This window comes from Pezoporus wallicus, unplaced genomic scaffold (genome assembly GCF_028554395.1).
Source record: "Pezoporus wallicus isolate ANWC-B61680 ecotype Strahan unplaced genomic scaffold, APGP_CSIRO_Pwel_v1 contig_3486, whole genome shotgun sequence".
Classification (NCBI taxonomy): Eukaryota; Metazoa; Chordata; class Aves; order Psittaciformes; family Psittacidae; genus Pezoporus; species Pezoporus wallicus.
Genome location: NW_026642292.1, coordinates 1,358,195 through 1,385,942, shown reverse-complemented (window position 1 = coordinate 1,385,942; position 27,748 = coordinate 1,358,195). Strand labels below are relative to the sequence as shown.

Sequence of the window (27,748 nt, the reverse complement as noted above, 5' to 3'; positions counted from 1 at the left end):
CTGTTCTTCCCACCTACCAAACTCTTTGCCTGTGTTTTCAACCTTGTTTCTTGCTATCAGTCCCCCTAATTTCTGCTCCCCCAGTTCTGTCTTCACTTTTCCCAGGACAACAAGGGTCCAGCATCAGCCTTGGTTTTCTTTTAAGTGTATTTCCTATATGATAACCACTACATTGCAGTTATCTGCAAATTACACCTGGGTCGGAGCAATCCCAGGCACAGCTACAGGTTGGGCAGAGAAGAGATTCAGAGCAGCCCTGTGGAGAAGGACTTGGGGGTGTTGGTTGATGAGAAAATGAACATGAGCTGGCAGTGTGCGCTTGCAGCCCAGAAAGCCAACCGTATCCTGGGCTGCATCAAAAGGAGTGTGACCAGCAGGTCGAAGGAGGTGATCCTGCCCCTCTACTCTGCTCTTGTGAGAGCTCACCTGGAGTATTGTGTGCAGTTCTGGTGTCCTCAACATAAAAAGGACATGGAACAGTTGGAACAAGTCCAGAGAAGGGCCACGAGGATCATCAGGGGACTGGAGCACCTCCTGTGTGAAGACAGGCTGAGAAAGTTGGGGCTGTTCAGCCTGGAGAAGAGAAGGCTGCATGGAGACCTCACAGCAGCCTTCCAGTATCTGAAGGGGCCCTACAGGGATGCTGGAGAGGGACTCTTCATTAGGGACTGTAGTGACAGGACAAGGGGTAACGGGTTAAAACTTAAACAGGGGAAGTTTAGATTGGATATAAGGAGGAAATTCTTTCCTTTTAGGGTGGTGAGGCACTGGAATAGGTTGCCCAGGGAGGCTGTGAATGCTCCATCCGTGGCAGTGTTCAAGACCAGGTTGGATGAGACCTTGGGTGATATGATTTAGCGTAAGGTGTCCCTGCCCATGGCAGGGGGGTTGGAACTAGATGATCTTAACTTCCTTTCCAACCCTAACTATTCTATGATTCTATGATTCTACTATTTTTTTTTCAGACTGAGCACTTTGGGATAAAAAATTGCTTCCAGGGGAACATGTGTAAAAATTCCATAGCCCTAAGTTCTGACAGCATTTCTGCCTCCTAGGGCCCATCCTCCCTACTCTCATGGCACTCTGGAAATGCCACATCACAAGCCCTTCTCAAAGTATGTTTCCAGGCAGCCTGGCCATCAGCCTGGGCAATTATCTAGTCAGCTGTGCAGCTGCTTCTGCATGGATAGACAGACAACTTCCTAACAGTGCTGGAGCTGGGACAGGAATGTGGCTCGGGGTGCTGAACCTTCACGATGTTGCTCTTCACAGCTGCCTGCACAGGAAACAGATTTCAAGCGTCTCTATCCTTCTCACACCAATCCATCTGTCCATACTTGGCCTTTATACTCCCCACCCCCCACCCGGCTATTTGCTATTGTTCTTATGTGGGCTGTTTGCTACTAGAAATGAGTAATTGCTGCCACCACAGGGTTTCCACTGAGCCTGTCAGCATATCCCGGTTCTAACACAAAGTCTCCAGCTTTGCTGCCGCCCATAGGAAGAAGACGTGACCTGCAGATTAATTGAGAACAACCGAAGGCTGAAGTTTATCCTACCTCTTGCTGTCAAATGCCCCTCAGAGCTCAGAATAGTGGGCCAGAAGCAAACACCTGTGATCTCTTCTGCCCCATGACCTTCCCTTTAGAGGCTGTCAGGTGCAGTGTTCAGGCCATTTATAATACGGGGTCCAGAACAGGAGTGGGACTAGCTCACAAAGAAGGATTTTAAAATAGCCACGCCACTTCCTTAGGGGTTCTATACAGTTAAAGAATAGCAGCTTTCCAGAGAAGGATTACATGGAGTACCTCCTGATGTGACTGCCAGGGGAACCATCCTCCTCCACGAATCTCAGTCAGATGCTAAACATTTGGGTGTAAGTACCCCCCCAGTGGCATGGATCACTTGGGACAAGACTTTACAGGACCACAAATGGGTGCCACCTTCAAAACCAGTATGTTTTTGGAAAATACTCTCTGATCACCGCTTTTGGATATCCTAGACCTCTGCCTACAACCTAGTGTCTCCTGTGACTGAAAACACAAACCAAGGGGCAGTGCTTTTGCCAAGTACATATCCTAAGCCTAAGCCTGGACCGTGTCCCTGTTAGGATGGGAAATCAAGTAACGGACCATGAGATTAGTTTTATGGAAGACTCTTTGTTATGGCTTTATTTAGGCTGAGCAAAGAATTTGGGTTTTTTTTTAAGCTCAATAAGAAGGTGCATGTTAGAGTTTTCCATTCAAGAAGGATATTGCAACATCAGGAAGGAAACACAGTGTCAGAGCAACCAACAGCTACATTTGAAAAAGCACGTGGCTGCATGGGTAGGGGTAAGGATCATCTAACCATGAAATTAAATAATAAGGAGGGAGACCACCTCAGTTTTACAGGTTTACACTTACTGGTGCTCTTCCTTCTCTCCTCACCACCATGATCAGTAAGCATTTACAACTAACAACAACCAACAAATAAAGATAGGAAGGTCTTAAGCAAAACTTAACAGAAACTTCTTTTTTCCTGAAGATTCACCCACCTCTCCTGCACAAAAGTCTAACCACTGTCTCAGATTAGTCTATAGCATCCATAAAAAGAGCAAATGGAAAACTACTGGGTTTTACCCAAAACCCAACCCAAAGTTGCCAATCCAAGTTTTCTGATAGAAGCATTATTCACATTACAGGGAGTATTTGATGGACCCAGTAATCAGAGTAAAGCTGTAACTCTTTTAAACTGCTTTAATAAATATCAGGAACAAAGGGGAATTAAGAGAGAATCTCAAGTTAAACATGAGAAAGTAAACTAATGTTTATTTGGGCAATTGCTCCACAGCCTCCTGCATGGAGAGCCAGAAGTTTGTTCATACACGAAAGCTAGAAGCTTATATAGCCATATCAGTTAGCATAAGCTGAGAAGGCAAGCCAGAGGCTTTGCATGCACGTTTGAAGTGTGTCAGAATAAACTCTTACATTTGAAAAGTGCACGCAGTCCTGGAATTACGGTCAACTTTGGTTGCCTTTGCAATTCTCCACCTGCTAAATCACAGCACCAAAAGACAGCAGAAAGTATTTATGGGCACTGGCACACTAGTTGTTGGTCTCACTAAGCTTCCAGCAAAAACCATACAGGGATATGAGCAGATAAAGACTAAGAGTACAAAGGACAGTGATCACCATTCCCTCAGTTCCAGATTACAGAGGCAAACATGGCTCAGACTTTTAAGATGGCTGTTCATACCTGTACATGAAGAAATGTCACTCCTGAAAACACTACTATATTGTTTCCCCATGAATGCATTTCTCCAGGGTCAAGGCATAAGTGGAATGAATCACAGAAATCTTTCATTTTCTTTACAAAATTAAAATACTGCTAGTTCAACCCAGAACAAAATTATGAGACCTTTTTGAAACCCTGGTAACATTAGCTGTGTCAAAGTTCAGTACAAACTAGTCAAAGTTCAACCTCTGAGAAAAGAAAGAACAAGGAAAAAAATCCTGTAGGCTCTCAGTGTATTCTGTTATGTTACTGGAAGGGACCTTTTCATGCATTTGCCTCACCTGCTTGCGCATGGTTCGATGGAGCACTGGTCCATGGCGCATCTTCAAACTGAACCCAAGTACTGATGGATGATGACAAATCAGTGCTGGGACCCATATGGTTCCCAAGCACAGCAGAATCCACCTTGGGTTGGTCAGCTGCATCTTCCTGCTCTGTGTGGGAGAGGTCTTGAAATTCTCCATCCGCATTGTGGTTCTCTTCTGAGGAGGTGTCTGACGAAGAAAAACATTTCTCCAGAGGCTCCTCAGTCCTACCTAAAAGAGAGATGAAAACAGAATTGGTAGAACTCACCATCACTTCATTGTTTTTTACTGAAATACCTGAATTTGCCATTAAATATAGGCAGAAAATGTCCTTCACCTAATGTAGTTTTTAGACTAACACTGGGCATAGATTTGCACTTGATTATAAAAGGTGAGACTTCCTCCATATCTCAAAGGACAGATCCATACCCTGTAACAGATCTATGCTAAGGAAATCTCACATTAGAAGAGTATTTAATACTTTGGCCCAATTTCTCCCGTTATGCAAGGGTAGCAGGAGATAATTCAACCTCTGCACACACTGCTTACACTCAGAAGGCAAGCTCTGTGATGCCAGATATCTGACAGTAGTTGGTCTAATTCAAACAAAGTCTCACAATGTTCAAAGACAATCAGACAGCTTACCTCGTGGGCTAACAGGGAGGAGCAGCTCATCACTGAAGGACACCCACTCAGACTGGTGGGAGGCAATGACACTAGTCAGAGAAGTCATATTCGCAGCAGGCTACTCATCTTCACTTGGGGATCATAAGGAGGAATTAGAATGGGAGAGAGGCACAGTGAAGAGGAGCCAACAGAGGGAAACACCTCCTTTGCACTTTCTTTTCTGTTCAAGCACTGTTAAGATAAGAAAGGAATAAATCATGTCTTTTATTAAATGGGAGAAATAAGTGCCACCGTAACCAATTTATGTATGGCAGGCACAGTACTGTCAAAGTGCTGCCAACTTTGAGACAGGAATGTCTCCTGTGTCTAGAGGGGGGACACTTAAGCAACTCCTTAACTAAAGCATCTGACGGTCTTCAAACAGCCTCATGTTAAAATCATCAATCACAAAAACAATGGTTTATTCCTTACCCAGGGAGCCATGCCTCTCATAACCCCAGCATGAAAGGTGGTAAGACTCTCCCAGGGTTAGCAAACTTCAATTATGATGGAGCTTAACCCCAGTTCCAGGATGTCAGCATGTCCTTGCTCATCTTGCTGCTTACAATGTCTGATCCCTCTTAAGAGCAAGCAATAAGCTGCATGTCTCACTATCAATAACGTTTATGTAGCTGGTTCTGGGATTGTGATAGGTTGCCCATCATTCTCATCATGGTCTGGGTATGAATATATGTCCTCTCAGCCAGTTGCAGTTTCAACTCTGCTGCTAGACTGGAACTTCGCAATTTTAAAAAACAATATATTTGATGTTGTTTGGAGTTAAGCATGATTTTGCTGTAGCCCAGCAAATGTTTTCACAGGCACAGCAACTTTTAATTAGTATGCACTCCAATAGAATGTACCCCACACAGATCTGGGAATCTGCTAGATGGAATGTGCCACTGCAAAAGGCTCTGGTTGCTGGCTAGTAACTGAGGTTAGGTCCAGGGACAGAAATTCTCTGACAAGCACCCATGACTGCTTCAGATTTGCAGACCACTTCAAAACTCTCAGAGGACTATTGCCTCCTCCTAGGGAAGCATGTGAATTAGGTACCCAATTATATCAAGCATTGAAGCTCTTGTTGCCATGGTACTCAAGTACTTGAAAACACTAAAACTCAGACTTGGCTATTCCAAAAAACTTTAAGTGGCAACTCTTGGCCTGCTGTCTCTCACCTAACTAAAGGTTTTTTTTGGGTGAAACTTCAAGTTGATGTGCAAGAACAGATACTTCACTGAGACTTCTGTTTACCCTACATTAACAACATTTAGGTCCAAAGAGCAGACTGAAATTTAAATGCATTCACTCTAAGCACTGACAACAGGAAGTTTGCCATTAAATAGCTTCCAGTATGATTATTAGCCTTCCAAAGGCAGGTCAGCAAATAAAAGCTGCACAAAAGAGCTGAAAACTTCAGAATTTTGGAAATCACAAACCAGCCTGACACTCAGAGACTTCATGGGCCCGCGTTCATTGTCTGAAGAGGAGTCTTTTCAAGCAGAACTGAACACAAAATGTACAGTTTTCTGCAAACACACAAAAAAAAAAGGATTCCTGAAGAGAATCTTGATGGTTAAGTGCAATTTGTCAGAAGATTGATTCTCTCTCCATAGGCTTTCTGGAGCCTATGGCACCTCACAGTCAGTCACCCTGCATATCTTTCCCTTATTCCACAACCAATTCCCTAGTGCTGGCAGAACAGCTGCACTTGAGCCCAAACCACTTTTCCTCTGCTCCCATGGCAGTGTGGACAGACACCTCTGCTTGCCTTGCACAACATCCATTCTATTACTAGCATTCTGGGTGCTATTAATAGAAACTACAAAGCTAAACATAGAAGCAAGCTAAGAAAAGAAAAATAATCAGATGCTTAGGATCACCTGGACACCATATGAGCAAAGGAGAGGATGATCTCGGCATCTTGCTTTCCTCGTGTGACTAGTTAAGCTGCATGTTTTGGGCTTGTTTAAATATCTGTAATCAGGTCTCCTTTTCCCAAACAAATGAATACTGACCTCTCCTCTCTCCTGGAAAAGTCCTGACAGAAGACTGAAATGTCAGGAAATTAGAAAAGAAAACAGTTTACCTTGCCCTTAATGCACAGACACTCCAGTAGAGGCATGAAAGAAGCAAGAAAACAGACTGCTTCAGCTGTCCAGGCATGCGGGAGATTTACACCATTATTTTAGGATGATTTTGCTCTTTTAACCTACTGCCCTGCGACAAGCACACTTTTCTAAATCCACTCAGTACCAGACAGCAAAATTTAAAATACTTTAAAACAGATAGTGAGCACTTAGAGCCCAGAAAAGCAACAGAGTACTATGTAGTGCAGCATGGAGTGCATACTCCACCTATGCAAATTCCCCATAGCTGGAATTATCTACAGACTTCCCAGTTTGGTAAAGGGAATCGTGTTGACTTATCAGAGTTACCACAGTTTTTTTGACAAGCGGCCTGAAAGAGAGAAAAGTCAGCCTGAGTGTATCATAATGTCAGAGATTCTCAGAGTAGAGGCACTCTGAAAATGCATGTATTAGGATGAAAAGAAAATAAATTAAGATGACACATGACTTACACGGCAGCACCACTGAAAAAAAATCCCATAATCCATACAGTGATACTGTTTTTCTTGCTTATATATTTTCTTACAAACCCAGGGACCTAAACATTAACTGGTTATTGTAGGAGACTGTGTCAGGGACAATAAATAATGGTCCATGGCGAAACACACAAAGATAGAAAAGTACCGTTTGTCTGCTTTGTCTGCTCCCCAGAAAGTCCTGCTTTGGTTCCTACCTGGACAGTTCCGCTTTAGAACTCCCCAGAAAAGTCTCAGGCCTTGAAGACCTTTCTAGATACTGCTGGCCACTTCTTCTGACACAGGCTGGCCCCCTGCGTCAGAATGAGTGTGCATTTTTGTCAGTATAAAAGCCCGAGCCTCATGTGATGTGGGGAGGCAGACCCTCATACCACCCAGGTCAAGACTGCCTCTGCGTGGACACCCGCTAAGGTTGAGCCTGCCACCTCACACTGCAATGATGATTCTCAGAGCTGGTTTCCTGATCGTCTTCACAGAGTCCTTGGGGTTGGTAAGATAACCAGACATCAGAAGTATCCTTTACTATCTCTATATTTTCCTATATTAATAAACAAGTTGCGAGTTCTCTATTTGTCTCTCATTTTCTCTCACCTGGAATCCTCAAACTCTGGAACAGAGACCATGCAAGGGAAAACAACTAGACGAGCTGTTAAATTCTCCATAGCAGAAAAAGAAACTAAGCCAAAGGGACAGTAAAGAAAGGAAAGACTCTGACCATGGCTTTTGTTGTAACAATAAAGTTTCACTACCACCAGGAAAGTCTCAAGGAAAAATACGGCATTTTATCTTGACCACGTGTTTGGCAAACCTGTACAGACAAAACAATGCAGTAGCACAAACTGAGGAATGATCGCTGCCTTGGGCAAATTTCCAAGTGTAAGAGAGCTCAACTTGCCCTGTTACAAGGACTGACCATCAGTACAGCATGACCTGAATAATAAACAAGCTCCACATTGAAAATCTGTTCTCAAGCATCAAAAGGAAGTCCTCAGTACTTCAGGGTGCCACAGCAAAACCAAAACCCAGTATAAATGACAGAGAAAAAAACCCCAACGAACCAAACCCCCCCCCCCAACCAAACAAAAAACCCAAGCACCAAAATTTGAGATGCCCAGTGAAATAAAGGAATTGGATTTTATTATTATTACTGAAAATACTAGTCTCTGCCTAAATGCCTAGGTAAACTTACCATATTAATTACCTAGGTAATGACAGGAATAAATTAATATTTTACTATTCAACTATTGTATTCTTAATATGACAATCATATTTTCTTCATGTATAGAAATTATAAATTGTCCTAAGAAAATCTTTCAGGTTTCAGAACACCAGGTTTCAGAACTTACCCCAGTTTCAGTTACTCCAATTCATACATGCCCCTTCAAATTCATACATGCCTGACTTCAAATGTTGCTTAAGCAGCTCAAGTTACCTCTTGGTACATAGAACACTCATACAGAAACTCTCAATATCTAAGCATTAGGGCTCAAAGGGAGCCAAACAGATGTCCCTTGTGAAACTCCTGCAGCCTCTCTGGAAGCAGGAATGGCTTCTCCCATTACAGATTACACCTAAGTGAATGGTAACAAGGGCCTTGATAGAGCTCTGTCCTCTGAGCTTGGTCAAATCCACTTTTTGCCATTACCAGGCAGGTCATTACTGCTGTCCCCTGGCAATTTCAGACAGAGATGGAGTGAGAAGGAGTGTGGTATTGAATGTGACTAGAGCCATGTTGGATGACAGAAAAGCAGTGGGGGTGTCCCTGAACATGGGATCCAGAGCAGCCACACTAGTTAATGACCGCAGCAAATTATTCCAATAGATACGATCTGCCTAAATCCACACTGCAAGTCAGCGATAGAAGCAGTGTTAAAGCTGAGTTGACCTGTAATGTCCTTATTTTCTATGTACCACAAAAACCCAGCCACAAAGCATAAAACCATGTCCTACAAATACACAGCTTTGTTGTAAGCTCACATTTCCTAACAGTTAATACAAGAAAGCTTGCAGGGAACACGTTGGCAAGAAAGTCATAAGCATCTCCCTCAGGAATATTTGCGTCAAGGCTAATATCTGAAAGGTCAACAGCTGATGTTTTCTCTACACAATTTATCTGCCACAGAAGCTCCTGTTCTCCAGAGAGAAAAAAACACCTAAGTTCTCCTGCAGGCAATACCAGGCAGTTAAGAAGGCAATGGTCTCTCTTCTTCTAGATGCATCATAACAAGGGCCAGTTAGACAAGATACTGTTTAGCAGGCTTCAAAATCTGATACTGGAAGAAAACAGTACAACATCTTCTTCTACTCCTTGCACTTCCAAGAACTTCAGAAATGTAGAAAGGCACCATAGAAAAGCAACAATTAGAAATCAGAAAGAATGTACAGCGGGCAAAAACCAAGGGAGCAAGCCAGACAGAATGTTTGGCAGTGATAGCTCACATCCCCAGTCACACTGGCAAAGTATAAGCTCTACATTTCAGGACTTTAAATACAGCTCACTGTGAGTCCATGATGCGTTCAAAGTGTAACTGAAGCCTCCAGTCATGTAATTGCATTAAAATTTGAAGGATAATTTCCTGAACTGCTAGCCTTCCAACTCAAACAAGAATCTGAGGTAAAGATCAGCAAATTCTCTTACCATATAGAGCGACATGGTAGCACATTAAAACTAGATTAGTACAAGATCACAGGAAAGAGGCAACATGCCAATTTGTTTAGCAGAACATTTGCATCTGTAAAATCTGGGATGATTCCCCCCCCCCCCATTAGTATTACACAAATATGAAAAAAAAGTAAGCAAAACACTAATTTAGAGGTTTGCCTTCCCCAGGGCTAGACTAATTCAGACTCACTTTACAGATCAGGTTTTTCTTTGGTCAACAAAATTCTGTTGGCAGTAACAGGAGGCAACAAGAAATCTAAGTGCAGTAAGCAGAGAGAGGTTGGTAGCATCATCTGATGAAAGGGTGAGTACAAGGTCCTCACCATTCTTCCTTCTCAAGGACTCCACAAGGCAGAACTTGAAAGCAGCACCACTCCCAGACATCCAAACCTGACCATTAAGTACATCACACTTTTGTCTGCTTCAGGATGGTGAATTTGCAGTATTCACAACTATTGCACAACATAATGCTATAATAAGTGATGTTCCAAACCATAGTATGGGAAGGACACTGAGCTTAAAAACTGGTTTCTTCTTTCAAACATGAAAAAGGGAATAATACAAGAAATTCATAGAAGAAAGCTTCCACTGAGCATCCCAGTTTACACATGCGATATTGATGCTTTTATATGTTCTCGTCTAAACTGAGCATAGACAAGCTATAGCCAGATGTATTCCACTTACCAAACCCTCCAAAAGCTATTGTACTTTACTTGCTGCTGTGATGATTATCAAGGTGTGGTATTTAAGTTATCTCACATAATAACCATTATGTTCTACAATTAACCACCCTTGAACCAACTATGTCATTGAGGCCTGACATCACTGAAAACAGCCATCAAGAGGTGAACACAGATCACAGAGCCCTGCCTGTACCTATCCTTCTTCTAAACTAGGACTAATGACAGAAGAAACAGGGAGGTGAGTAAGCAATCATAAGTTTGCTGGAATATTCTGCTGCATGGTAAACACTCTTTTAGTAAACACACATCCTGGCCTGTATGAACTGCCACCCTGTTCTGCCTGCCAGGTACTAACATTCCAGGATTGCCTGTATGCAACAAATCACTGCTTGTACAGTGAATACTGGTAAGCTCAAAACCTGATCCTGCCTCCATTAATAAAAGGAGAGCCAGCATAATTCTTCCTGTGCCTCAGGACTAGTTTCAGTTGCACACATGAAATCAGGGCTTTATCTTCTCAATTGCAATAAAGATCGTTTTAGAAGTTAGCTGAAAAATCTTCCCTGAAAATGGTAGGTATAATTAGTTGCCATTAATCAGTATCAGTTAAACTCATTTTAGACTAAGAAAGCTAGGGGAAAAAAAGAAAAAAAAAAGACACACACACACAAAAAAAAAAAAAAACAGGAAAGAAAAAGAAAGAAAGAAGTAAAGCCCTCAAACACTAGCCACATTCAAGACAAGGGAGAAACTGGATTCTATAGACAGAGATGCTTCACTGGAGGCTGTATGGCTACAGAAAGGATGGGCATTCATCTAGCTGAATTGTGAACAGGAGAACAGATTCAGAGTAAGGGAAAAACACAGAATCCAACTGTGAAAGCATCAGGAAGACAAGGACCATTGAGGAAGCGATGCAGTCATGAAAGAAAGCAAAGAAGTTTTCCTGTGCTGAATGCTGGCTGGAAAGAAAGATTAGGAATACTGAGTGAGAAAGTCATCACCAGTTCAAGCCTTCTCTGTTACTTCTATATAACTAACAACTACATATATAAAAGTAACTTCTATATAACTGCACTTTTACGTAACATCTTTTATAACTTCGAAGTTGTACCAGCAGCTTGTCCCTTGCCAGGGAAAAGGGTTTAAAAAGGGATGTTTATTACAAGGGAGATCCCTTTTGATTGTTATATATAAAGGCAACCTTACAAACTGTGGCTGTCTCTCAGCTTAAGGAAGTCCTGCATGATTATTTAAAGCCAGACAAATAACAACACTCTGGAAGAGGTATCACAGGGAATAAGCCTGCCCTGGCAGAAAACTCCATGGATGATCCAACTGGTCTTTCCTCATTTCTAGTGCCTGGAGAGTCAGTTGAGATTATGCAACTTCGTGCGATGCGAGGTCACTGCAGCCCTTCAGGGCAATTCACAAATATCACGTTTGTTGTCACTCTCTATTTTAGACATTCTAAATATAGGCCTATTAGACTTGATGGTGCTGTTCGGTTAGCATGACTACTCCTGTTCCAAGAGAATGAAAAGCAACTCCAGGAAAAAAACATGCCTGTGCAAAGATTGAATTTAAAGGGACTTTAAAGTTAAATGGAATTTAAATTTCCCAGTGCAATAGGGTAGAGTTCATTGCTGATAATGAAGTTCAGAATACTCTGTTTTCTAACTACCAACACTTTGGCATCATCTGGAAAGGTGAGCAGCAGCTGCTCGTCGTTATGGTACTACCCATTTGATAGTTAGCTATGCCTGTGAGACAGCAGGCAAGCTTGTGCATTTCAGAAGAGGAATTCAAGATATTTTGCCATCTATCTGCATGAGACACATGTAAGTGCTGCAGGGGTACACTGTGAGAAGCAGACCCCTGTGGCATATGGAGGCATCAAATCACTCATATTTTATTACACTCAGTATTTTGCTGAGGAACCTAGAAGAGGAGCCATTGCAAGTATGAGTATCAACAGCAGGAAGAAGGACCAGTTGTATCTCACACTAAAAAGCATCATATAGTTAATACCGACATTTCATGCGATGCTCATCTTTTAATCTGACACAAATGTCCAGTTATGAAGCATTCAGGGTGTTGACAAAAACACAGTATTATACATTGAAATTCATATGAATTCACTCCCACAGTGTGTGGCACAGTCCCTGGTTTCACAGTGCTTGGAATGCCTCAAACAAACAGCCACTGCACCAATGCATCTGTGAGGCTATCCACCAGCAGATCATAAACCAGAATGATTAAGAAGAAAATAAAAGCCAAAACCCAAACCATGGACAACAGCTAATCACTCAATGGTTGGGGCACTACTGTCAAAGTAAACTGTCAAAACTGGCACAGCAGGGAGCTAAAAACCAAAAACTGCTGGGTAAGCTTCTGTAATGGCAGCTCCTCATGTCCCTGGCTTGAGACAGTGGTACACAAGTGCTGTATATGCTGTATGTATAAGGCGCATGTACTCGCACATGGTAGAGTGAATCTAAACATATGGGTCTTTATAGGTACATGAAAAAAACTCCAGTTTTCACACAGAAATAGGAATGTGATATGATCTTTCAAAATTTCGTGTTTTGAGGATATGGAGTAATTTGGAGCTGCCTACTCCAAATCAATCCTCTTATAAAAGAAAAAAAAAAACAACAGAACAACAAACAAACCAAACCAAGTGAGATATTTCACTATTCTTTTCATACAACTAACTCTTCAGTTTCAAATAACAGGCATTTGTTTTATCAGTAAATCGTTTAAAATGTAACTGCATTAGGTGACCAGCCATTCTGGGTATCCCAAAGGGTGCTCTAGTTGCCTACACTTTCAACTTATGTACGTGGAAACTAAAAGATGAAACTCACATGGTAAGACAAGTGAAGTCACAAACATACTCAGCTCTCAGTTGGATTTGGTTAACACAATATCCTGCCTCCCAAATTTTTAGACAAGAATTTAATCCATGTTACGTTTCTGGGTGTTGTCAGATATTGTGTAACCCAAAGGTAATTTTCTTTGAAGGAAGGTATCAGGTCTGACTTATGCATCACCTGTTTTGTGTTAACTATGTGCTTTAGTAGAACAATAGTGTACAAAACCCCGCAATACCTAAAACCACCAAGACGACCCCAACCCCAACACACCCTTCCCACCCAATCTCCTAGAAGTGTAAGATAGGGTTAGGGTTGCCTTGGAGACTCTGTAGTCTAGTCAGGAAAACAAAGCAGAGAACTTTATGAAGACTTTACTCACTTGGTTGAAAAATGAACATAAAGCACTGCAGACACAGGGATGGATCCTGGGCACTTCGGTACAACAGCAAGGACTTTTTTCATTAAAAAAATCTGGAATCTGGATATCCTCCTCTACGCAATCCCTCTCAGGTAATACTAGCAGCAGTGCTGTCTGTGCAACAGCACGGCTGCTCACTGAGCCTGCTCTACAAGTGGAAGTAACGCAGTCAGGTCACCTCACTTCCCCACCCAACCTTGTGTAGCCATAAGCGACCACGGTTATCTTGCTCCTCAGCCCATGATACATCTCAGTTGCACAGCGTTAAGATATGCGGAAATACCAGTTCAAGACAACGTTAATGCAGCGTTACTGCTCTCTTGCCAGCTCTAGGGAATTTGAGCCCAGCTAACCTTTGGCAAAGACTGCCTTACCGAGTGGACATGTTTTGGAAATGGGATGCAGACAAGTAGATTTTAAAGTGTTTGAGATATTTACCTCCCTCTCACAAAGGCCTAGACCCTCAAGGGGACTGGGAGTCTGTTTCTGCTACCAAGACAGAAGTTGTACCTCATGACTTGCTGGCAGAGTTGCAGATTTGACACTGGCATAATTCACATAAATAAACAAAAGCATGTTACAAACCACCAAAAATCAGCAGAATTACAAGAATTACAGTTTTTTTCAAGACAGCCTTCTTGAAAAGAAGGAATTATCACTTCAAAGTTAATTCCTGTTTCAGTATCACTGAAGACCTTAATGCAGCTCCCAAAGGTCTGTGCCCACCCCCGATCAGCCTTAGCTCCAAACATACTAATATCAATAGCCTGGATTTAATAGAGGGACAATTTGCAATCTTTTGGGGGAAAAAGTGAATGCTGGTGCTACTCTGAGCATGCACATAGTGCAGTAAACTAACACGTCTGCCTCAATGCAGAGAGATTGGACAACTAGATTGTAGAAGACAGAAATGAGTTATTTAGAAGGGGAAAGCACTGATCTGTGGAACCTATTTTACCTCAGTTTTATCCCTTTCGGTGACATTTGAGATTCTGGCAAATCCATGCACCTATCAGCTGAGATCTTGCTCCTCATGCTGAACTCACATACCTTGTAATTTGGAATGAGATTTAGGAACACGCAGTTGAAGTTTGCGCTATATATAATTTTTATAACTAGGATAAACTTTTTAGCCAGGTAAGTATTTGAACTCCAGTGAACTGGAAACAACATAGATCAGAGAGAAAGAAGCATTTCTGGTAGTGTCTGTCCTCAGGAGCAGCTAGCAATTAAACAACTAACCATTAAACTCCATAAGCCAAATTCTTCCCTACAGCTGTTCCACTGAAACTACTTTATTAGAAAACAAACTGGGCTTGTGCTGTGGAGCACGACCAGCTCAGGTTCCAGTTATGCAGCTAGTAATACTTTTTCTTTTCAAAAACACTTAGTAGTACTTTTTCCATGCATTTCCATCACCCACACAACCACAAAACCACCATGCAGTTCTGCAAAATGCTACCTTCTGTTCACAAGAGGCCCCTGCTTCAGACCGCAAGAGAAAAAAATTACTATATCGTATACTCACCCCCTTTTTCAAAAGTCAAGATAATTCTTTCATTTTATTTCACAGCTGGCAAACCCAAGAGCCCACAAAGAGAATTAGTTGCTATAAATATTCATGCCTATAAATGCCAACTAAAACTTGGCCTAAAAGAGTATAATGAAACAAGAAACACAGCTCAGCAAAAAGACATCCTTTCTGTCCAGCTCACCAGGCAGGTCTGCTGCCCTTGGACCAGGAGCTCTCCTCCGATTCCCAGCTCCAAAACACACCGCCTGTTCTTTGCACATTAGGGTAGTTCTGCACTACTAGAGCTCCTTTCTAGGATCCTGGAGCATACCGGTCAGTTCTGTCCTCTGTTTCAAGCTGAAGGAATTGTGCAAGACATGTAGTTTAGTTACCTCAATAAAGCAAGATGGATCACATCTCATTTCACTCCAGATGCCCAGTTAGACATCTGAGATAGTCACCTGATGCTCTGTTTACAGTCAACAGAAGGAATACAACACCTCCAGAGGATCCTTCCTCTCATCTATTTTTGAATGAGGTAAACCCCCCTCCAGAAAGGCTATGGCAATTAACTTAGGCTTGCATGTCTTCACGCCCAAATTAAGGCAACCAAATCACAGCCAAAAATACAATACACTTATTTCCCCTTTCATTGATACACCGTGTTAGTGTACATCCCCCACCTCTTCCAGGGAGTCTAATTCCCCAAACTCTACAGTACACACTCCTGGTCACACAGTGTCTATGCAGGTATTTCCTGTTATAACTAAATAACTTCCCCCCACACACACACATTTTCAGGTTTTATTCCTATGCTACTTTTTGGCTCCCTCCTTCATTACTTCTAAGGCTGCTATTTATTTCTTTCAGGACTCTTTCCTAGGAGTTTCACTTTGTTCTGTCTTCCCAGATTGGAATGTCTGCAACAACGCTTAAAAACCACATTTATTATTCAAGGTAAATGACATTATACAATAAAATGTATCAGTATGACTGCAATCTGCCTATCCTGCCTTGTCAGTATCAAACACAGAACAACTGCCTTCCTCTGCAAAGAATGAACAAGAGACACTCAGCAGTGGTTTGCTGCTCAGAGACTTATTTCTCATTTCAGATGAATGCCTCTGAGCCGTACAAGATGAAATCACAAAGTGCTGACTTGAAGTAATGGTGCAACTAATCAAGACGTTCCTGGAGCATGACCTCTTCCAATAAATAAAAATGTAAACTTCAACAAAGCCTTATACATATTTCTAGACACTTCAGTGCAGTGGACTGATAAACCTCAATATATCACTGCTGAGAAAATACTTTCAACATTTTAGAAAACATCTGCTGTCAGGAAAGTACCTACTGAAGGATTTTGAAGATGGGTGAGAGCAAAAGGTCTTTAATTTCATGGCTGCCTTTCACCAACTGTTTCTCTGTAGAACTGATGTTTAAGAAACCTATACATTTTAGTAAGCTACTCCTTTTAAGATTATTTTCTATTAATAAAGCCTTATTTGTTTCTATCGTTATTTAAGGGACACATGCATTGAAGTCTTAACTTTTTTTAACCTTACACTATGATGTTTACATTTTTCCTTGTATTTTTTTTTCTGTAAATATATACTAATGATTATGTCACATTTAAAAAATTGTTAGTAAGTTGTTCAAGGTGTTATATCCTAAGTCTACACTAGCAAGCAGTGTAAAACCTTACAGGTAGGTGTAGAGCTATAGGGTGAAATACTTGGCATCGAGGGCACAGCTTTCACACTACTCTCTTTTTTTTGTGGCTTTTACTTCCAATTATCTCCTACCTGATCCTGTAGGCTGAATTTGCGTTAGCACTCGGAGTACATTAAGCGAGCTCCTGGAGTAGCTCTGACGCAGTTTTATTCCAAACAAAATCAGTTTACTTGCTCTGAGATGCAAACTGAAGTGCAGTAAGTGCGGATGATCAGGACAATCATTTCAAAAATCCATTCCTGCTTTAACTAATGCACTAATATATTTGCATCCATATTTTCCAGAAAAGAAGGAACTCCTAGAGCACTGATGCTTATCCCCTGGTATCTCCATGGGACTCCATTCTCTCAGGTCTTTTTCAGTATCGATCTCTAAAATTTTTCACCCTGAAGTTATGAAAGAAATAGGACCTTCCACACCATTCACCTTATTTGCATATTTAAAAGACAGTGAAAATTGATGGCAGAAGTTAAGAGGGAATCCCTATCTGGGATTCATTTATTCTGCTAGTTTAGTAGCAAAGACCATGACAGGTGCTTCTCACATAGCCTTCGTGCGATACTTGGATTAAAAGCTGCATGAAGAAAGGGTATAACAGGAGCAAAGTGTCAGAGCAGGAGAACCCACAGCTACAACCTTGTAGCTGAAACCACCTTGGCAACTGCTTCGCTGAGTGGAAAAGTCCCCTGTTCTACAACAGGGGCAGAAGCCTTGCAGAGCAGAACATCTTGAGAGAGTTGTAACACACAGATACCACTTCTCATCTTCATTTGCTGATGCCAGACTTGGGTTAGCTGAAAATTAAGGACTTCACAATTTAGCCCCCTCACAGTATGGTGTTAACCCACACACCGTCTGGGTTTCTCAAACAGGGAACTGTACCAGCTGCTAGCTCCTATGGAGATAGCTGGCAAGGTAACATAAACTATGACTTGAGATGGGGAGCTCGCCACTACTAAGATGTAGCTGTTGCTTTCTCACCTTGTGCCCCTTGGACTGTTATCTAAACCAACCACACAGCAGAGTATTAATTATAACACTGTGTAATGAGGGATCTAAAGAACTCATGTAAAGGAGAGATCTGCAGTTAAAGACCAAGGTATGCTGTTAAATCCTTAACGACAATTAAGGACATGAATTATAAGAGAGTACAACTAGTCAGAACTGAGATACAGTGCAATGTATGAGAGAAAAATCCCTTGACCTTTTCTCTTATTGGAAACTTTAATATGAATGCCTGCTGATGGCATTCATATTTTAAAAATAATTTAAGAGTTACAGCTATAAAAGAGCAACAATCACTAAAGCTGCTAGCTGTATTCCAATACCTAAGGAAAACGGTATGCCAGATCTGCTTGGGAGCTACTGCTACTTTGTACTTCAGACCTCCACAGGAGTATCATGAAAAGCCTTTAATGTTATACAGAAAAAGTCAAAGATTTCCCCAACAAAAGCATGATATAACAGATTAAATGTAATTTACAGCAAATATTACTTTATATTACAATCAATCAAATCTGAAAATTCTTGGAGAACAGAGAACCCAGACATTTTAGAAACTAAGTATTTAGGGAAGTCGTAAATGTTGCATAATCCCATGTAACACATCTCACTGGAGAAGGGGACACTGCTTGTCAAGCTTTCCTGGGATAACACAAACTGCGTTTACTAACATAAACCTGCTTACCTGGAAAAACATTAAGGCAAAATACAGAGCTCACTTGCCTGTGTAACACCAGGGACATTTCAGTCCTCAGCAGAGGAAATAAACCAAGAAATCACATGCCACATGTACTGCACACAGGCATTTTGCAATCAACCTGTAGTTCAAAATTAACTTGCCCAAACTAGTAAGTTTACAAAACGCATGTTTCACAGGAGACAAGTGATTCATTGCTGATTCACAAGTAAAGAAATGCCAACGTTTGCCAAATTTGTGCCTTGACAATACTAAAAATGCCCTCAAACCAATACAGTGAAGTTATTCTAAGGATAATTCCCAGCAAAAGGCACAACCAGGCATGGGAAGATGTGAGCTGTAAGGCATCGCCTGACCTAGCCCAGCACTGGAGTGTTTTTTTAACCTGCTTCCTTCTGAAAAACTGAAGTCTCAGAAACGATTTGGGGGGGGGGGGAAGAGAGAGAAAAATCATAAAAGTTGCGTCTGATTACAGCCAGTTAGTCAACAAAACAATTAACAAAAATCAACAGAGAAAAGTGGAGCTGCAGTACAGAAAAACATGAACTTGGCAAACATGTAGAGAGGGGGCTGTTTGGTCATATATCAACATCAAAATCCACTTGGCATGGAAATATCTAATTTGAGCTTTTAAAACCTATAATTTACCTACTGTATTCAAACGAGACCACAGAAAGATGAGCAGTGATTTTTCTTTGCTTTGCAATATCTTACCCGCAGAAAAACGTTTCAAAAGCAGCACAGTTTAGTAGACTCAAGCAAGGAAAAATCCAAAACATGAGCAATTGCATGGAGCAGCTGAGGGGTAGGTGGATCCATGCAGCTTCCACATGCCGCTGTTAATGACTCATTAACCCTTCTGCAGATGCAGAGTAACGAGTTGCTAGGGCTTGCATGGAAACAGCGTGCGTTATTACAGACCCTAGAGGACAGCCCTGATTTGGGAGAGGTTGGCTGGGGGTTGCTAAGCTGCTTATCAGAGTCTTCCTCGAAAACATCCATGAGGCGGGTGTGAGATCCGGGGGAGGGGGACACACGGACACGCAGAAGCTCAGTCCTGCAGGTCAGGTCTGCGAGCGGAGCCGTGAGCCCCGGCCAGGGCAAGGGGCTGGGAGACGGAGGTGAACTTGGGCTCCACCGGGCGCGCAGCGAAGGCCGGGCCCTCTCTGAAGTACAGCGGGATAAAGCGGCAGCCCCGGCTCCGCCACCTGCCTTCGGTTTAGGTTTCCCCTTCTCCGGCGCCTGGGACTCCTCCGCCTGCCCCTGCGCTCCGACGAACCGGAGCCGCTGCGCCCGTCCCTGGCTGTCAGGAGGGGCGCGCATCCCCCGCTCCCCACCACCCGCTTCCCGCGCAGACCCACCTGCGGCGGCTGGGGCGGACCGGCGCGGCGGGGCGCTCCCCGGGGCACGGTACGGACAGCGCCGAGCGGCGGCGGCGCGGCCCCGTGTCGTCCCGCCCCCCGGGTAGCGGCAGCGCAGCGCAGGGCAGCCACCATTGGGCGCTCCTCGGCGACGCGGGGGGCCGCGGAGCCGCATTGGCCGGGGCGGCCCGAGAGGCCGGGCGAGACCCGGCGAGCGGCCCCCAGCGAGTGGCCGGTGCAGCCGTCGGCGGTGGGAGGGTTGGAGGAGGCGGTCGTATGCTTCTTCCCGGAACGGATCCATGATGAAGAGGTGCACGGCTTGTTGTTGAACACGAGTCAAGAGCCAGCGCGCGTTGCTGCCTCACCTGCAGCCACCCGCTCTTGCAGAAATGCAAAACCCGAATGTGTAGGTACGAAACATACAACACAAAAAACTCATTCTGCTCGGGCTCATTCCACTGGCGTGCTTAAATACGACAATAGTTAGTTGTAACTAATGATTTTGTGTACCCGCTTCTAATACAAATTAACAGAAGTGTCTCTCTATTCTTTTGTTAGACGATGGATTTCACAGATCAGCAAATAGCTCACAATTTATACCAGTCAGGACTAATCGAGCCAACTGCAGGATCTGTGAACCGAGTTGGTTTTAAGCTGGCAAGTGGTAGTAGCATTACAGACATAATAACATATAGCTAAACTATCATTTGTGTCTTTAAAGATTTCAGGTCGCAATTTGTATATGCAAATGTCATTATGGAGGTTTTAATTTGTAACACTACTACAATTTCAAAGCTTCCAATGAAGGCAGGTTATGGATAATGAGCACGTGCGCCAAAAAACACACACACAAATGCGAGCGTGGCTGTGCACACACCCACCCACTGGTGGATTCGGAGGCTGACTCCGGAGAGCTGAGGAAGCAACAAAAGTCACCTAAGAGCTTCCTACAAATCTGAACGTTGCAAGCTGAGAAAGACTAATAACCTTAATTAGATGCACTAGAACATCTTAAAGCCCTTTCCGACTCTAACCATTCCATGGTTCCAGCATAAAAGCTTTAATTAGTAGTGGGGACTCACTGTAAAAGAAAAAAAAATATTACAGAAATGTAACTCTTCTCTCGGTGAACTATCAGTTTTTTAAGTGCTCATGTAAAACACTGGGGAAGTCTCAGGTGAAAAGTGCCAGGCAACCACACAGTTATGATAACTGGTGTTCTGCTTGGCAGTTTAGCAGCACTGCTTCGCTTGGTTGTGTCTTGAAGGAGCTTTCAAAGAGGCTTGAAGGTTTACTACTGGTACATACTACTCTGGGGACATGCGTTAAAACATGACACTCAAACAAAACACGCCACTCAGAAAACAAAGCCCCCGTGGCAGAAGTGGGGATACCCTCTCGCACAAAACACTGACAAGAGTGCCAGCTAGAGGTGGTTGGGAGAAAATAATACTCAACCCGAACATTGCCAAACTATTCGCACATCGTGCATAGTCTTACCCAGAAGTGTGAAACTCCCCCGTGTTTATTTGCATATACCGAACATTTTGCCGTGAGAGGTTAAGGCTGGTAGCCATGCTCATTTACGTGTGTAAAGGTTAACTACAACAAGGACACAGGATAGTTCTGCTCAGGTACAACTGGTGTCTTTGTTTCTTCTCATAATTAATTTATGGGCCAAAAGAACTACAGATTAGCTTTCCAGTTATTTCCCTCTATCTCCTCCATCTTTAATAAATACAGGGGCCAGAATAACATCACTGACCACTGATGCACAAGCGTGGGAGAGATCCTGACCTGAAACACTCCAGGACCATCAATCCTGTCCTGGTTTTGGTCAAGTCCTGAACCCTATTTCTTCTTTTTTCTTAATTTGTTTCTGAATAGCAGCATCAGGATCAGCCATTACAGAGTAACTTTGCACAACAGTACTCTGAGCCTGTAGTCACAAAGGCAGCTACAAATGCTGCCAGGAACAGTCCCAACAGCTGCAATAGTTGCCGTATCTTGCACTGCTAAAAGCACACAGCCTGAAATTTCATCAGTCAGGCTGTAATTAATACCCACTACTAGAAATACAGGTTATGTTTTCCAGCTTTGCTGTCCTTTTCACCCTCAAGTGTGTTTACTGCTAGCCTTTAGATAAAGGTTGAGGAAATAGATGTTTCTTCATTTAAAAAGACATTAAAGGAAGAAGGCTTTCATATAATGTACTGCTTTTTTAGCACTTTTCCCTCTTTTATGTATATTAACAGGTTTAATCTGGCTCTAGCACTAATTACTTTTTCTGATATCAAGTAAATTGAAGTTCCTGCATTCAACATCCTTTGGGGGGGGGGGGGGGGGGGGGGGAAGGAGGAGATGATTTAGGACATTTGGTTCTCTTAAATTACTTATTCCATCAAAGTTATTACACCATTACCAAAGTATCAGACAGCTCTGTTCAATACCATTATGCTACTTGGACTTGTAAGAAATTTTTACTGTTTTTGTTTCCAAAATACTTTTATGAGTAAGGTCTAGAATGGAAGGACTTGCAGGTAACATACCTGCTACAGGTTTCTTATGTTTTCAAGCCTTCTCTGAATTGAAGCTACAGAGCTGTGTGTTCCTGTGTTTAGCCATGAAGTGGTCAAGCAGTTGGACTAGGTGGTCATTGTAGATCCCTGATGTAATATTCTATACTACATTCAAATAGCTATGCATTAAATTTCTGGTTGAAAACGATTACTCATACAATAGCAAGGGAAATTACGATACTCTTCTTGAAAGCTCCCCCTCCTCTCCCTCCAATGTAAGAGTGCTGGTGGCAAAATCACACACACTCCAGAGTCTGATCTGCCTACTTCAAATAGTTTGGGTTTGAACAACAAAGATTACATCCTTCCATTTTCTAGAGAGACATAATGTTGCATATTAACCATACAATATTCTGTTGCTGACATTCTGACCTATGTTGAACATGTATTTATGGTGAGACTCTACAGGATTAGAGCATGTGACATTATAACTATAAACATACGTACTTAATAACGAAAGGCTAGACAATCCCAATTCTAATTCATTTTGAATATAGACATCACCTGACTTTTTGTTTTCTCAACCTGACAGATAATTAGGGTTTTAAATGTTAATATTTCATTATAAAGACAATTTATTAATAATTCATCTTGGGAAACGTTCAGTTATGCTTTTGTTCCAATGCAGAACAACAATTCACAAGGAAGCTTTACTGCAGATTTAACTGAATACATCAGTTAACAAAATTCAATATACTTCATTGTATTAAATGAAGTGAGGAAGTGTGATTTAACCCTTGGTGGTATCCCAACAGAGACCCCATTCAGAAGTGTACAGAAGCACTTCCAGAATTTTTTACTCATCTGGACCTGCTTCCACAGTTAAGTCTGTACTTCACATACTTTATACTGCGTCACTAAGTACAGGCTTACAGTTCATGCATGATCCACAGCCCATGGGTTGATATTGACGCAACACGAAAGAACAGTAAGAGAAAATAAGTGTGTTGTGCCAAAGGACTGTTTGCTTAGCTTCCTTACCTTGTACATATGCAGATGCACGTGAACAGCTTTTGCTTCAGCCATCATATTTTGCCTGGCCATCATATTTGAGAAATCATGGCAGTCAGGTGAAGTTCCCAACGACTGGAAAAAGGGAAATATAACCCCCATTTTCAAGAAGGGGAAAATGGATGACCTGGGGAATTACAGACCAGTCAGTCTCACCTCTGTGCCTGGCAAAATCTTGGAGCAGATTCTCCTGGAAGGCATGCTAAGGCACATGAGAAACAACAAGGTGCTTGGTGACAGCCAGCATGGCTTCACTAAGGGGAAATCCTGCCTGATCAATTTGGTGGCCTTCTATGATGGGGCTACAGAACTGATGGACAGGGGTAGAGCAGTCGATGTCATCTACCTGGACTTGTGTAAAGTGTTCGACACTGTCCCACACGACATCCTTGTCTCTAAATTGGAGAGACATCAATTTGATGGATGGGGCACTCAGTGGATAAAGAACTGGCTGGATGGCCGCACACAAAGAGCTGTGGTCAATGGCTCGATGTCCAGCTGGAGACCAGTAACGAGTGGTGTCCCTCAGGGATCGGTGTTGGGACCGGTCTTGTTTAACATCTTTGTCACTGACATGGACAGTGGGATTGAGTGTGCCCTTCGCAAGTTTGCCGATGACGCCAAGCTTTGTGGTTCGGTTGATACGCTGGAGGGAAGGAATGCCATCCAGAGGGACCTTGACACACTTGTGAGGTGGGCTGATGCCAACCTTATGAAATTTAACCATGCCAAGTGCAAGGTCCTACACCTGGTTCGGAGCAATCCCAGGCACAGCTACAGGTTGGGCAGAGAAGAGATTCAGAGCAGCCCTGTGGAGAAGGACTTGGGGGTATTGGTCGATGAGAAAATGAACATGAGCCGGCTTCAGTCTGCGCTTGCAGCTCAGAAAGCCAACCGTATCCTGGGCTGCATCAAAAGGAGCGTGACCAGCAGGTCGAAGGAGGTGATCCTGCCCCTCTACTCTGCTCTTGTGAGACCTCACCTGGAGTATTGTGTGCAGTTCTGGTGTCCTCAACATAAAAAGGACATGGAACTGTTGGAACAAGTCCAGAGAAGGGCCACGAGGATGATCAGGGGACTGGAGCACCTCCCGTATGAAGACAGGTTGAGAAAGTTGGGGCTGTTCAGCCTGGAGAAGAGAAGGCTGCGTGGAGACCTCATAGCAGCCTTCCAGTATCTGAAGTTAAAACTTAAACAGGGGAAGTTTAGATTGGATATAAGAAGGAAATTCTTTCCTGTTAGGGGGGTGAGGCACTGGAATGGGTTGCCCAGGGAGGCTGTGAATGCTCCATCCCTGGCAGTGTTCAAGGCCAGGTTGGACGAGGCCTTGGGTGAAATGGTTTAGTGTGAGGTGTCCCTGCCCGTGGCAGGGGGGTTGGAACTAGATGATCTTAAGGTCCTTTCCAACCCTAACTATTCTATGATTCTAATATAGCCAAGCCTGAAAGATCATACTTCAGGAGAGATTTATGTAACTGTATGTCTCACTTATGGCAAGACTAGTTTAAAATCCATAGCTCTGGGAAAAGGCACTGTTTGCAGCGTGGTAGGCTGTCAATCTTTCCTATTCATAGGCTGGGTATTTTCCCCGAGGACAGCAATTGCTCAAGTGTCCAGACTTTGCCGTGTAACAGCAAACCAAACCATTCAGTAGCTGCAGAGCATGTTCAGCCTGTGATTTGACCAAGTGAAGTATTTGTAGAATAGCAGTGCTAGGGGTGTTACGGTTAGTGGAGAAATCTGGAAGTACCAAATGCTTAATATAAGCAGCACAGGGAGAGATAGAGGCTTAACGTGTTCATTTATATAACTTGAAAACTTCCTTTTCTGTATCTGCAAAAAGTCTGTGATTTAACCTCTAGAAATCCAGAGGAGACAGTGGAAACATATTTTATTTGTATTTGGATAAGGAATAGCTTTTTGAATTGACAGTCTATCTATTGTTCTAGCACCTTTCACAGTACCAAAGAGACAGCTAATGGGATTTGAAAAGGGAATTTATTTTTTAGGTTACTTTTCTGTTCATTTTCAGTATTTACCATAAGAGTTCTTCAGTTCTCAGGCAAGGTATTATTTGCCAACTGTTTAGTCTATAAAAGCTCTGTTTTATGATGCTGAACTGGTATCACCAGAAACAGTTAAAAGTATTTCCTGTCAATCCATCTTTTGGACCTGAGCTAAGAATGACAAACGTAGTGAAACACAAACTTCTGGGAGCCTGCAAACTCAATGTAATAATTAGGCCCCAAACCAAAACAGTAATAGAAAGAAATGTTACATGTGCAAAGTAAATTTATTTTTTTTTTAATCTCTATGGAGCTTTTCACTGAATACGCAGGATAGCAGAGTAGGCATACATAGTTTATATGCAGCATTTGCTAAAATTATTTGTTAGTTGAGAGATAATACCTTAATGTAGAAACCCCTCTTTCCTTCTCTCTTTTGAGAACTTCTTACCTACTTGCACCCTTTGCCTTCCATAAAGATCAGACTTCTAGTAGGAAACTCATTAAGGCTGTTTGTTTAGGAAAGGGGCAGAAAAAGCCAACACAGCTGTGTGCAGTGAGATCACATTTATCTCACTGGGGCTGAATTCTTTTACTATAGCCACCTCCCTTCTGTGCAATGTTTCCCAGATTTCAACAATCAAGTCAGATTCAAAATTATTTGTAAAATATATAAAATCCTTTAGTTACCCAGTTACAGTTGCACATGTAACATTACACTCTGGATTCCACAATATATATCATTTTGGTATGCATATTTTGGTGTGGCGGTTCTTTCTGATAGGACTGTCCAGTCCTATAAGCAATATAATGAAAACTAGAGATGGAACTAAATACAACTGGAAAAGAATTAATTCAAGGCCTCTTGATTTCACAGCATCAGTAACAAAGGTAATCAACTACTGGAAAAACTTACCAAACATGTAGATTTTCAGGACATTAGTGTAAAAATTCAAAGTTGGATGAGTCTCTAAAGAATATCCTATTTATAATACAAAGCCTTAATCTGAAACGTGCCACAGTTTTAACATCAGCTATAATAATGACTTGAAGTCCATGAAGTGTATTTGATACTTTTGTTTTCACACATCCATTTTTAATACTAGTAATACAAGCCAGCTCTTCCTCTAAGATCATTGTCAAATAGACCTGGGAAATCTTATTTAGAAGCACCTCCAATGCCATTAATGGAATTTCAGTATATAGCAAAGTCCAGAGCCTACCAACTTTAGGATTCCACAGAAAGCAATACTGTAAAATATTGTAAAATACAATTTTCAAATTATTTGGATAGCTCAAATATTTCATCAGATGGTCTCATCAAAAATGTGATTTTAAAAGACTCTTCATCACCTGTTGCTAAGCACTTTCCCTTGCTTTAGTGGGAGTTTGTAGTCTAAGAAAATGTGGATTTAACTTTGCTAAAGAGCCACTGTCCTGGAAGCTGTGCCCAACTGTATTTTGCATATTTTATCTGTACATAATATTCTAAAAGATGTTGCAAGACAGACCAGGATGGCAGCAAGTTGATGGACATACATATTAAAAACCCTTTAACAGTCCAGGGAAGGTAATTCTTTACAGGGTCTTTCCAGAAGCCACAGTGATTTTTAATTTTGGACTTTAGCTCTGCAAATATGAGAAATAAGAGCACTGAATTATTTAAATTCAGTAAGTTTCTGAAGCTCCTGAAACCACTCTTTTCTCTCGCAGTACATATGCATGTGTGTGCACATATATATGTGCTCCCATAATGTAACAATGACTGAAACTGCGTTATTTCTTTCATGATCGCTGAGGCCTGAAATGCTTTTAGCAACTCCATTTGAGTCACCGTTTGATATCTACTGCCCCATTGTGGCTGAAAACACACAGAGCAGGCACAAATTTTTCTGCCTGCAAAAGCAAGTAATTAGAAGCAACAACAACAAAAAAAATGCATGAATATTGTACAGAAATAGAGTCACATTCATAAATAACAGATGGGAACTGGAACATCGAATTCTACAGTACAGTTTTTGCCCATGTTTAGGAGGAAGGATGAAGAAAAACAAGCATAGAAACAAAATAATAAGCAAATACAGAAAATGCCTGATATAATTGGAATAACAGAATAAAGTGTTTTCTGACACAGAAATTAATCTTTTTCCAAGTTATTTTCAAAAATCTGGGAATGAAAGCCCCTGTTATGTGGAAAGCCCCAGAAGCTGGGTAGCTAAGAAATAAAAATGTGAACAACATACCCCTTAAAGTGGGGGTCTGCCTGAAATACTGATGCACTCAGAAAAAGCTTACCAGAACAATTGGCAGTGGCACTGATACCTTTTGGGGTAAAAACATTGTCTGAAACT

The 27,748-nt window shown here is 42.2% G+C and overlaps 1 protein-coding gene across 4 annotated transcripts in view; it reads right to left on the bottom strand.

Moving 5' to 3' along the window:
- STON2 (stonin 2) overlaps nt 1-19,306 on the bottom strand; it is a 69,893-nt gene extending 50,587 nt beyond the window's left edge. Inside the window, exons 1-3 of one of the 4 annotated variants that reach the window (XM_057428679.1) lie at nt 19,155-19,306; nt 4,227-4,439; nt 3,558-3,812 (exon numbers count right to left, since the gene is read on the bottom strand). In XM_057428679.1, coding sequence (XP_057284662.1) covers nt 3,558-3,812; nt 4,227-4,314 — 343 coding nt within the window. In that variant the 5' untranslated portion in view covers nt 4,315-4,439; nt 19,155-19,306. Of the gene's footprint in view, nt 1-3,557; nt 3,813-4,226; nt 4,440-15,022; nt 15,189-19,154 lie in introns of those variants that run through there. The other 3 variants (XM_057428681.1, XM_057428680.1, XM_057428682.1) reach the window with 3 other exon arrangements.
- Nucleotides 19,307-27,748: the final 8,442 nt, after the last annotated feature.